Genomic DNA, 12833 nt, shown 5'->3' on the forward strand with positions numbered 1-12833 from the left:
CGGAGAAGAGATCGACGAAGAGCCATTTGAAAGTGAAGTTGTGGAGAGAATTGAAGCAAAAGTCTGCGTGGTTCCCGACGAAGAGGTTGAGGAGGAGCCTGTTCAGACGATCACCATACAGACTGTTCATACCGAGGTGTGTGTAGAGGAAGTGGAAGAGGATCTGATCAAAATTAAAACTGTTCATGTAATGAAGTCAGAAACACCTACTTTTTCTGATGAAGAATTAGAGGAAGAAGGTATTGCTAAGAACCATCAGCTGTGGAGATTGAGACTACTGAGCAATATCCCACAGAAACAGAAGCTCTTGCTCCATCTCGTGAAACAGGTTATGAGGCCGCTGGTGGGTATCCAGAGCAGGAAGAGGATGAAGACTGGGAAATCCTCGAGAGAGAGGAACTCACAGAGGAAGAACAGTTGGCTGCTATGGACGATTCTCTTATGCAAGAGACTAAGCAGCAGGAATCAACAGAAATTTCAGGTGAGAGAACAGAGCGGTCATTCCAAAAAACAGAAGTTTCAGAAAGTCGGTCAGAGGAATATTACCAGGAGACCACACAAAGTCGCGACGAGCAGGTTAAAAGACGAATATCACTTCCAGTCCAAATCAGAAAAAACTTCAGATTTCATCACGGAAATACATGTTAAGAAAGCAATGGAGCCAGAAAAACTAGCTCCTACACAAGAACTTGAGGTCAAACTTATCAAAGAGGAAATTTCCGATGAGGAGCTTGTTGAAAGACAAATCTCCCAGTCTTCAGACACAGAAGCAGTTGAAACCACTCCAGAAGAAGCAAAAGAGGTTGACACCAAAGAGGAAAAAGAGAGTATTGAGAAGGAACAAGAGAATGTAGCTCTTTTTCGAAGATCTGAAAGTGACAAAGATGAGGGTCTTCTAAACGAAAGTGACGACCTCCGGAAATCAAAGAAATTGAAGATATATCATCTTCAAAGTTTTCAGAAATTAGCTTTGATCAAATTTCAGAAATGGTCAGTATTCACGATGAAACGGACACGACATACACAGACAAGATATTTGAGGGTATTATGCAGGAAGCCAGAGTTGAAATGGAAGGTGAGGCCATGGTTGTGGAGGTGGGGAGCGAATCGCCTAGTCTGGACAAGGACACGGAAAAGTTAGAAGGCGAACTTGAAGAGGATGAAGCAGACCAAACACTGGCTGAAGAAACTGATAAAAAAGAAACCGTAGAAGTAAAGCAAGAGAAGGGTTCCCTGCAGGGAGAACAGAAATCGAAACAGAACACGAGTTCTACTACGAAACGACAACACAAGTGGAAACACGTCAGGCTGCGGTAAGTGCTGAAGTGACACAACTGACTAGTAAATCTGAGATTTATGCTGAAGAAGTTGAAGTTGTTAGTCATCCAATCGCACAACTTCCGGTACAGATTGTCGAAGGAGTAGCAGATGAAGAAGAACTGATTAGGTCCCCAGGGTCCAAGACCTCAGACATCTCTCCCTTACAAGAGGACCGGGTCATAGCTGAGGTTGTGGAGGTTGCACAATCCAAAGAAGTGTGCTTTGTCGATAGGCAACCACAAGCAGTCATGGAAGAAAAAATCATTGGAGATGTGGAAGAGGAAGAACTGAAATCTACAGAAAAATACGAGGACACGCTAGTTGCAGCTATGCCTGAGGTGCCAACTCAAAGTCCGCAGTTGTCCTTGTCGGAGAGAGAATCGGATCAGGAGGATTTTGAAAAGGAGACCGAGAAGGAGGTGGATGAAGCACAACAAGTGCAAGAAGAACAAGACATGTTCGAGGATGTAGCGACGGAACAAATGGAGCAAACAACTGCTGTTTCTGAGGCTCAGCTTTATGATTATCACGATGAAAAATTTGCCTTTGCTAGCGACTCTTTGCAGAGTGCTGATACAAGCATGCAGAGGCTTGAGGAGCGCTTCGAGAAATCCGGCGATGAATCGGAGGAAGAAGATATAGGAGAGACGTACGAGCGATACGACCAAGAGGTCAGGGAAGAGGAGGCAGAATCCTCCCCGACTGAAGAGCAGGAAGAAGCACCCGACGCAGAAGAAATCGAGAAGGAGATTGAAGAACAAGATGCCTTGACCGCTGCACTCATGTCACATTATGATGCAGATGCCGCCAGACAAGAAACACAGCAGCTGCAACTCGATGAAGCTGTCATGGAAGGTGGCTCAGGATACGAGTCAGAGGAGGAAGAGGAGGCAGGCTTAGAAAAATATGACGAGCTGTCTGGAATGGAGGAAGAAAGGAAGATGAAGCACAGTTCCGAACGCCTGATGAGATCGATGAGTCATTTGATGGTCAGCTGCAGCTCCAGAGAGAGACAACAGACAAACAGCTAACCGAAAAGTATGAAGACGAATCGGCTGAGAAAGAAGGGGCACAGAGCTCTGAAGAAGACTCTCGTGAATCAGGCAGCAACATATACGCTGAAACACTAGAAGAGACACAGGCTGAGCGTGAACAAGGATACCTAGCAGATGATCAGGACACGAGGAGCGAGGAGTACATAGAAGAAAAGGGATACATTGAAGAAAAGGAAACAGTGACAGAGAAAACAGCCGATGAAGAGCGTAGCGCAGAAGAATTGATTCATTCCGAAGCCTCTTATCAGTATGCAGATAGGGAAGAATTATTTTTGGTTGAAGAAAAATCTCGCTTAAAATCTGCTCACTTATACTGAGCGAACCTACCAGTTTGAAGAACAGACAAGAAACATTTGTGACTGAAGAGAATTCCCAACAGGAATATTCCCGCTACACCCATGAAACCCTGGAAGAAGAGTATGGGGAAGAAAAAGAAGAGAAAATTTCCGTGGAAGAGGCAGCGTCTAAAGAAGAATATGCAGCCAAAGGCTTTTCAGAGGACTTTGAAGAGCAGGTCAGTTCAGCCAGTGGAGAGCCACAAGGGGGACAATTTCTGGAGCTTCATCGCCCAGAGTATGACCTCATGGCTATTAGCGGAGCCACTGATGACATGATGCAGAGAGAACAGCTTGACCAGGAACTTGATTTCAGAGACACTTTTGACGCTCAGCAGGAGGACGAGGACATGTTTGAACGTTACTCATCCGGCAGCGAAGAGGAGCTGAAACCACTCAAGATGCCAGTTGTTGACAGCCCAACAGAAGAAGTTTCACCGGATCACTTCCAGTATTCCACAGAACAGGAGACCAAATCTCAGACTGAACTGGAAGAGTCAAGGCCAAGTCCAACTTTCGGCCGCTTCACAGATGAGCAAAAGTTTCCTGATGAAGAACTCTTTCTAGAAGGCACACAAAGAGACTTGCGTGAAGAGGTTGAAGACCGGTATGAATCTCCGGAGCCGGAACAACAGAAAGTTGAAACGAAGCAGGAGGCTGAGGAGAGACAGACTGGTTTCTCTGGCATTCTGGCTGAGATGAGACTCATGGAGGAATATGTTTGCAAAATGTCTTCAGACGAGGAAGAAGGAAGGGAGGATGATCTTGAGCAGTACGAAGAGGAGGAAGTTGTGGAGGAAAAGATTCACATCTCACGAGAACATGTTGAGCAGGTAATAAAAGAACAAACACTTGTGTCTGACACAAAAATAACACACCACGAGGAGCACTTTACAGCCTTCGAATCCCAAAGATCCGAGACATTTGAACTGGATCGAGAATTTGCCGAGACTGAAATAGTACCCGAGGATCGTTCCCCAGAAACAGCAGACTTATTGCATTTCGTGGACAGAAAAGAAGCTTTCACATCGGAAGAGAGAGTCATTTCTGCCCCAGAAACGGAGCAGCCCCCTGAAGAGGAAAGTGAACAAAGCGAAGAGGATGTTTCTCTGGATGTGTTCATTGATAGGTCTGAGCGTTTTTTAGAGGAGCAGGTCCCAGTGCTGGTGGATAGAAGACCAAGAGAATGTTAGAGGAGGCATTGCTGAGATGGTGGAGGACTTTGGTGACCAGGAAGGTGCAACAGAAACAAACTTTGAACAACGTGTTTCAGAGCACAGCAGTGTCTCGGGCAATGGCGCCTTCTATGACGAAGTATTGATGAACATCGCCTTGCTCTTCATCCCCCTCTTTATCCATCCTCCTCAACTGAAGTTCAAGATCGTTCTGGCACACCCTCGGACATAGAAGGAGAAGAGCTCGCTCAAAATGGAGTTCCCGTTGTCGTATCGTGCAGTTATACATCTGAAGCAGCCTCGGCGTCTCGTAGCTTTTACTCGGAGAGTACCTTGTCTCACATGTCCGAGTCAGAGTATACCTCACGAAGTGAGACCTGGGCAGCCTCAGAATGCACCATGACCGGATCAGATTTTGAGCCAGAAGGAAGGATAACGGTTGACACTTCGGAGCAGATCTTCATCGAGCAGAAATTACAGGAGTACCATTCGAAGATAGGTAAGGAAGAACATCAGATAGACACTCTCGATAGACCTATGTCACCTTCAGAGTTTACTCTCATTACCTCACATGATGAAGAGGGCCTCATGAGAGCCCTTGACATTAAGAGAAAACAAGCAGACGATGCTCTGTCGGACGAAGATGAAGAGGACGAGGAACTTGATAGAGACAGTCTACAGTCCGAGGAGTCTGATGAAGATATGAGCGAAGAAGACCGTGAATCGGAACGCCCACCCTCGCCAACGGATTACACCTTGATTGCATCGCAGGATCAGGAAAGCCTTCAGAAAGTTCTTGGATTGCAGGACAAGAACAGTCTCCTGTAGAGCATATCCCCATAGATATACAAGGTATTCAGCCTTTCTCCCTTTTGTCACTACAAAATTCGCGAATAACAGTAATGAGATTTTCCTAGGCAATTTAAGGAAATCTATTGTGATATGTATAAGCATATCCTGTCAGTTTAATGTGCTTCCAAGAAGTTTTGAAGGTAAAGTTTCTTTTTACCTGCACCTAAGAAAAGTAAACAAATTTATTCATCCTAAGACAAACATTAAGACAATATCATTCAGTGTTGTAAGAAGAAAAAAAAATGATTTAACCAAAAAAAAAAAAGTTTTGAAGAAAGTTTGTTCAACTTTGTACAATAACTAGGAACAATCTTGAAGTATGACACTGTTGATCCTTTAGAGCTGGAAGTAGCCATGACAGGACAGGAAGCGGGAGGATCTGAGAAAACGAAGGGAGCAACATTTCAGGATGACCTACTCGCTGTCTACACAGAAACCCAGTCATCAGAATCCAGTGAAGCAAGCACTCATTCAGTTTCTGGATTCTGCTGACAACAATACTCAGTCCAACATCAGTTCGGATAAAGAGTTTGGAGCAGGATCAGAGAGAGAATTTGACACATATTCACAGCTAGAACCCACAGCACCCTGCATGCCACCTTCACCTACGACCCAAGGGAGTGGCTTATCATCGAGTTATGAGAACCTTTACATGGGTATCACCACAGAAGCAGACATTACCGAGGAGCCTCTTTCTGACAAGGATCTAGAAATAGGAGATAGGTTTGATACCCGCCAGATCGAACCACACTTGCAAGGAATGGGTCGCACTTCCAGCTTTGAGGAACTATATGCAGCAGGACTGGAAGTGGCGCGGACACCAGCTGACCATGGCGTAGATGAAGGTGAGTCAGCAGGTCCTGCTGCTTTGGTCTTGCTGCACGACTGGTGTTCCTGCTCGAAGTTTCAGACTGCTTTTTGTGCCTCTTCTGTTCCGTCGCGTGCAGACAGTGATCAGTGATGCATGCCTTCGCTCAGTGTTCACCTGTGTGCCTTTGGTTGCTTAAAGCCAAAAGGATGGCTTATAGGCACACAAGTTGTATGCAGTGTCTTTTGAAAGTCTCGTGAATGCAAGGGAGGTATAACTGTATTTTATTTTAGTTTCATGTCAGTCAGTGGACGCTGCTACAGACAGCTTGCAAAATCTCCAATTTATGGAATGTGCTTTGTCAAGGAGGACCTGCAGAATTTGCATGTTAGAGTAATTGTTGTTACAGTCTTTATTATTTGGAAACTCAGCTTCAAGCCAGTCCCAGCCGGCCATCACTTTGCACTGACCTCTTTTTCTTGTTATTTATTTTGTTTTCCCTCCATTCTTTGAGTTTTCCTGATTTTTTATAAGTGTGAATTTTTTATGCTTTGTAGTGTTATGGTCTATTTTGCACCAAATTAATGTATGTTTTTCGTGCTGAAGCACCCTGCTCCTTTTATGTCCCATTTGCACAGAGGTATTTTAAACAGACATTGCAGACAATGTCTTGCATTTGGAAATATGCTGCAGTTTATATTGTCTTTTATTTATTGTATTATGTTGTCTGAAAGCCTTTGTTTTTATGTCCTAAAATAGTCTTTACAACACTGAGCTATAAGGGAAAGTTGAAAATAAGACAAAAGATTGAACACAAATTTTAGTCCATTTACCCTCGACACAATACAAGTCATTACCTTTTACCTATCTTTACCTTAGCATTAGAGTTATCTGGATCAAATTATTGTAATATTTCCTGAGGCAAAACAACCTAGAGTGATTGATCTCCATGCAGTAGCAGAAACTCTAGTGTAAAAACAACTTTTGTTGTTATTGTCAATCATTGTCATATTTCCTGACACACAACCTTGGGTCTTTGAATAAGCAGCAGCAGGAACACAAATGTAAAAACAGCTATTGTCAATTTTTCTCCATTATCTTTTTGTCATATAAGGGTAAGCAGAGACATGGCATTTTATTTCTGTTCAAACCAATTGTCAGTTGATTAGCTGAAATCTAAGAGAAACGATTATAACACATAAGACAAACTTTGTGCAAAGAGAGATGCAACTAATTAATCCTTTAAAAAAACTTCATGTAGATTTTTTCAACACATTGTATTTGCATTTTTTTTTTAGAATTTTATTTCCAGTTTTTAGAACTTCTTGAGTTAAGTTTTAGAAATATTAATATATAATAAAAAGACTTAGCTTAATTATTTTGTGTAGCTATAGCCAATGGTCACACATACTAATAGACATTTATGGCAGTCTTTTTTTACTTATTGCACTGATCTTTTTTATTTGAAGAAACATCATAAGATAACACTTTATGTGTTCCAGTGGACATTTATTTATATTCCGCTCTCTTTATTGTTGCTCGTGAGCTGCATTTCACAACAGAAAGTTGTACGCATTAATAAACTTTTAGCAACAGTTTGAAGGTTTTTAAAATTAACAGTTTGTGGGGTATTTTTCAAATTGTTTTTAAAACTACTTCACATGTCAGATGTTACAGAGGTTTTGATGCGGTGCAATTTTGTTTAATATTTCAAACAATGTGTGCATTAACAAGTTAACAAATGTGTCAAATCATGTAAATGGGGTTTTTTTGAAATTTTATTGACACAGAGACAACTGAAAACTGTAATTTGATGACATAAATCTTATTGTTTCTCAAATTTGTCAAATATAATTTAAGGCACAATAATTAAAATACAAGTTAAAAAATTTCAGTAAATCTCTTTAACATCATACTGAGCATAAAGGTGAATTTCTAACAGAAGAAACAGGAGTGGCTTCAGCCTCTATTGGAGCAGAGGCAAGGATATCAGACCTTACAGATCATGGGGAAGACAAAATGAGCTCATCAAGTTCTGAGGTGGCTCAGCTGGAAGATGTTCTTGACCAAGGTACCATTCTGTGATCCAGTCCGCTGCGTGCGTCTTCAGACCTCGTTTCATTTATGTGTTTTACTCATTTGGTCCCCATCTCTTTCTTGTTACCATCATTATTACTTGTTATTATTATAGATATGTTTTGTTTCCTATGCTTACACCTTACAGGACTGTACCACAATCTCCAAGTTCTCTTTCAGGTTTATTTCAGTTGCATGATTTTTTCTTTGCCTAAAGTAGCTTATGTTGCTCTCTCAAAACTTCAGTTCTTACTGTTTGACAACTGTTGGTCTCTGCTAGAGTGCACAGAATGTGCATTACTGCAGACACTTTTTTTAAAAAAAAGAAAAGGAAAAGGCGTTAGAGAACTATTAGAGAATAAGATGTTTTTTTTAGGATTGCAGGGCTGTGTTCTGTTTTCAGCTTCAGAAGGCCAGTCAGACGCTTGAGGCTGACTTGACCAAAATGTAGTTCGCATGTTTGACATGACTTTTGCACAAGGTAACAAAGTGTCGCATACTAATGCTTCTTTTTGTAGATGCAGAAATACGTGAGACAAGCGAGGAGAAAACGGAGGAGACAGATGTGGAGGAGCAGTTCTCTCCTCTCTCCAAGGGCTCTCCTTCCAAGCATGCTGTTTTTTCCTTTAGTGAAACCTCTGAGCTACACTCACACACGCAGTCTCTCCAAGCAGAGTCCACTTCTGAAAGTAGTTCAGCTTTCCTATCTAAGGATCTATCAGAATCTGAATACAGACACCAAAAAACAGGGACTGCCTTACAAAGAAAACTTATATTTGCCACAGAATCCTTTGAGCAATATGAAGAAGAATATGCTGTACAAACTCATATTGTAGAGCATGTGACAAGACCTACTGAAGTGATTGAGGACCTTACTGCCACAACAGTAAGTAGTTCAGCAGAAACTGTTGCCCATGATACACTAAGCCCAACACAGCTAGAAACAGGTGAAGATAAGCAACGTTTCTTAACCCAGGATGAGCAGAAACATGAACAGGATGTGGATATAGATGAAGAAGTGCTTGGCATGACAGGGCTCTCAGAGGAGGAAAAATCAGAAAGGCTTGCATACTTAGCCTTTGACAACATGGGCTTCACTGAGGAGGATACATCCCAACAGCTTCAGATATCTCAAACACAGCTAGTAGAGGAAGAAACCCATGAAATTTCACCTGAGGACTTAAAAGAAACATCACATACGTTTGAGTTCCAGCGTGACTATAAAGTAGAGGTGGAAGTTCAAAAACAATATGAAGTAGCACAAACAGAAATGTCGGAGGAAGACATTGAAGCTGAGGAGTACGTTGATGAAGAAGAGTTCGGAAAGACTGAAGGTGATATGATTCTTACATATGAAGAGAATGCAGAAGATTCTGAGACATACTTTATTGAAGTAGAAGAGAAGGAATCAGATGAAGGTGCAGCATCACATGAACCATTCAGAGAGGAATCTCAAATTTACTCCACCCAGGTGGAGGATAAGACTGTTTCAGATGAGGTTCTGGAATCAATCGAAGCAGCTTCAGAAGATTCTAGAACATACTTTGCAGATGATGAAGAAGGGAGGATAGCAAAAGGTGAGGGTGTGACATTTACAGAAGTACAACAGGATAATGTCATGACATTTACAAAGGTAAAAGCAGATTTAGAGACTTCTTTCACCGAAGCTGAGGTCCCTTCAGACATTCTCATGGTACATGATAGTCAGATAGAGGAGATGGCATCACCATCAGAACCCGCGACTAGAGTCGTTAGGGAGATGTCATCAGAAAGCAGTAGCTCTGATAACGATGTCCAAGTGTTTGACGAGACTTCTGGTACCTATGTACGTATGCCTTGGGAAATAGCCCATCAGTACAGGCGACAGTTCTCAGAGCCATTCATAGAACAAGAAAAGCTGGTCTCGTCATTTCATCAAGTAAAGTCAATAGATATGGGTTCCTTTTACAGAAGAGAGGAGGATGACCCAGATTATCCCGATGTAACGTTTACTCAAGATAAAACAGAGGTTTGCGTGGAAGAAAAATCTGTAAGAAAAGTTACTTTTGGCGTGGAATTTTCTGTGACTCATGAATACAGGGAGTACGGAGATGGGAAGACGAAGAAAGGGCAGAGGCGGAAGAGAGTCCCAAAATTGAAAAGGTCCTTGAACCGCATGACCAGATCGAAGACGCGTACGAGAAAGAGGTGATCACAACTGTCATTGAAAGCCGCCAGCATGTCCGGGACGAGATCGCAAAGGACACGGTATGACTCGGATTACCTGGAAACCCCCCGCAGCGTAGATGGCGCTGCTGGTCACACCCATGATGCTGTTTTTGGTGACCTAGCCTTCCAGTCTGCCACAAAAGGCATGATGCCACCAGCAGCTGTAGTTGCTCGTAGCTTACATGTTGAAAGGAAGGAATCTTCGGAGTCAGAAGAGTCGGATTCCGTGATTTATCATCAGGAGACCCTAGTGAGCGTTGTTAGCATAGAATCCCGTCTGGCCCAGCAGGAACTTTTACAGGAGATGACAGACGAAAAAGATCGCTCTGTTTCTCCTTCTCAGACGGCGGAAGAACTGCTAACCACCTTTGAGAGCGAATCTGAGCTGTCAAGCTCTGTTATTGCTGAGGAACCTGAACTGGAGTCGCATCCTCCTGCTCCCCAGTCCCGACCTCTTTTCCCATGGCGGTTCACACGCTTGGAAAATCCTTAGCTGACAATGAAGTGTATGAGTCGTCTGAGACAGAAAAAGATTCCACGGAGGAAAAATTGTCACCTATCGATGAGGGCCCAGCTTCGATGAAATGGAAGAGGAGGAAGTGCCAGTTAAACACGTTGCTAGTGAGAAGAGAGTCACTTTTCAAACTCACACCCTTGCCACGCCCTTTGCCTCAGAACAGTCCGCAGACGACTATAAAATGTCCACATCGTCTTCAGAATTATCCGTCGAGCCAACTCTCCTAGCTGCATCCTATGATCTTGACACAGGTAGGGTGTGCCATGTCGTGTCGGCGTATGACATATCACCCGACTCCGTGGAAAAAAAACTTACCCCCACCATCACGACGAAGTCCATTCTTTCAAGCCCGGAAGACGAAGTGTTCGAGACAGACGCAACCCTCATCTCGCGAGGTGAGGTGGTTGAAGTGCTGGTCAAGGTGGACGACGAGGGCACCGAGGTGACCAAAGATTCCTGCTCAGACTTTGCTCCCTCTCCTCCGGCTCCCACTCCCAGAGACGGACCCTCATCTGTGTCCGTTGTCTGCGACCTGCAGGTCGCCAGCTCCATGCTGGAGCAGATCAAAACCGAGCAAACGGAGGAGGAAGATCAGGAGGTCACGCACACGCTGGACGAGTCAACCATTCATGAGGACGAGCTGAGCTCACCCTTCGAGGTTATGTCGCCAAGCGAACTGAAAGAAGGGGAAGAAATAGCTAGAACAGAGGAAACTTTGGGTCTCATGGCAGCCTCTGCAGAATCTGTAACGTCTGGGAGTAGTTTTGCCGACTTATATATGTCTGACATACAGTGCGAGAATAAGGTAGACCAGTTTGAGAGCGTTTTGACGAATGGGCCGACAGAAGTAGAGTATATTGCAGAATACGATGCGGAATTACCCGTAGAACTGCCTGCATCATGGTTTGGAGGAGGAACAGAGGAAGAAGCGGAACTCGCTGAATTTGTGCCTCGGGAAGCAGAGCATTTTGAAGAGCAAGAGGTTCCCGCTCTTATTTGGGAGGTAGGAAGCGAGAAAGATGAAGAAATTGAGGAACATGAGGAGGAAGAAGAGGAGAGGACGAGGAGGAAGAAGAAAAATGCATGCTCCGGTTCAGAGTGGAGCCGAAGCCACCTTTTCTGAACTCCAGATCCGACCAGGCCATTTGCAAGACGCCATGTCAACTTCAGACACCACCCTGTATGGCTTAGAGATGCCATCAGAGGAAGCAATGACCATGTCAACTTCATTTCAAAAGGAAGTGATGTGGACTTCCGACCTAGACTCGGATCGGACTCAGCCTCCCACAGAGGTCACGTTCAAAACGGATGAACCGATGGAAACCTCCACAGAACTCAAAACAAGTGGCTTTCTCGAATCTACGCTTGATTTCACGGCCGAAGAGGCACCAGAGGTGGAGGCCGCTGTTGAAGAGCGGGAGCCAGAGGAGGAGGAAGCCCTTGAAGACGGAGAAGGCGAGTTTCAAGAAATTGAACCTCCTGAGTCTCCAATACCAGAAGATTTTGAGGACCAGCTTCCTGACGACACTTATGAACAGCCATACAAACTAGACCCAGGCTCTGTGTACCCAGGCAAGCGCGCGCTAGAACTGGAGATACCCGAAGACATTATCAGTTGCAAAGCCGAGGCAGAAGAGAAAGAAGAGTTTGAAGAGTTGGAGGAGGAGGATGTGCACATGCTAGCGAAGATCGGGAGTGAGGAATACGAGGAAGAGCCAGATGAGGGCCGAGAAGTAGAAGACATTCTGGTCGAAGATGAAAACCTGCTAGGGGTAGCAACAGGAGGGGACGAAGAATTCATGGAACAGGAAGCGGAGGAAATAGAATTCATGGAGAAACCAGAAGAAGAGCTGATGCGTCTGAAGGACACCAAACCCGAGGATGAAGAAGAGGAAGAAGAGAGCGTCAAGCCCGAAGAGAGCTCTTTGCCCGCTCTATTGACTGTGCAAGGTTATGACGACCTGGAGCGTCCTTTGTCACCTACTCCTGATGCTTTCCGTCAAATGTTCTTTGCTTCTGAACCAGAGAAAGATATTGAAAAGCTGATGCAAGCTCTGCTAGTGGTGGGGCCGAAGAAGAGATCCTTGAGAAAACAGCCGTCCACTTTGTTGAGTCCATTCTAGAAGACGTGCGAGAAAGAGTTCATGTTAGTGCCTCACCACCCAAAGACAAAGACTTTGAAGGCGATGAAGAAGAAGAGGTGTATGAAGAGGTTGAGATGGAAGTCCAGGATGAGTGCATTCGAGAAGAGTCGGAAGAAGAGGTTTCCCAAGAAGAAAAGGAACAATCAGAGGAAGAGAAAGACCAGTTTTTACCTTTAACTCAGTCAATACGCCACCATACGAGAACTACTGTTCTAATGAAACAAGTTTCTGAAGATATTCCTGGAATTACAATAACAGAGCATTTGTCTGGTGATAAAGATTCAGATCAGGATGAAACGGACTACATCGCTGCTCCAGAAGAAGAGCCTGCGAAAAATGTGTT

General features: G+C 43.9%; 2 protein-coding genes across 48 annotated transcripts in view; both read left to right on the forward strand.

Moving 5' to 3' along the window:
- The window catches only part of LOC112572817 (ankyrin-1-like), a 110356-nt gene extending 100512 nt beyond the window's left edge, over positions 1-9844 (forward strand). For all 47 annotated transcript variants that reach the window (XM_025256486.1, XM_025253542.1, XM_025254136.1 and 44 more), the window contains 2 exons: positions 7488-7616; positions 8140-9844. In XM_025256486.1, coding sequence (XP_025112271.1) covers positions 7488-7616; positions 8140-9812 — 1802 coding nt within the window. In that variant the 3' untranslated portion in view covers positions 9813-9844. The remainder of the gene's footprint in view (positions 1-7487; positions 7617-8139) is intronic.
- A 1659-nt stretch (positions 9845-11503) lies between these two features.
- On the forward strand, positions 11504-12469 carry LOC112561030 (protein Ycf2-like). The gene has a single exon (XM_025233172.1). The coding sequence runs from the start codon at positions 11504-11506 to the stop codon at positions 12467-12469; it is 966 nt and encodes a 321-aa protein (XP_025088957.1).
- The last annotated feature ends 364 nt before the right edge of the window (positions 12470-12833 follow it).

This window comes from Pomacea canaliculata, linkage group LG1 (genome assembly GCF_003073045.1).
Source record: "Pomacea canaliculata isolate SZHN2017 linkage group LG1, ASM307304v1, whole genome shotgun sequence".
Classification (NCBI taxonomy): Eukaryota; Metazoa; Mollusca; class Gastropoda; order Architaenioglossa; family Ampullariidae; genus Pomacea; species Pomacea canaliculata.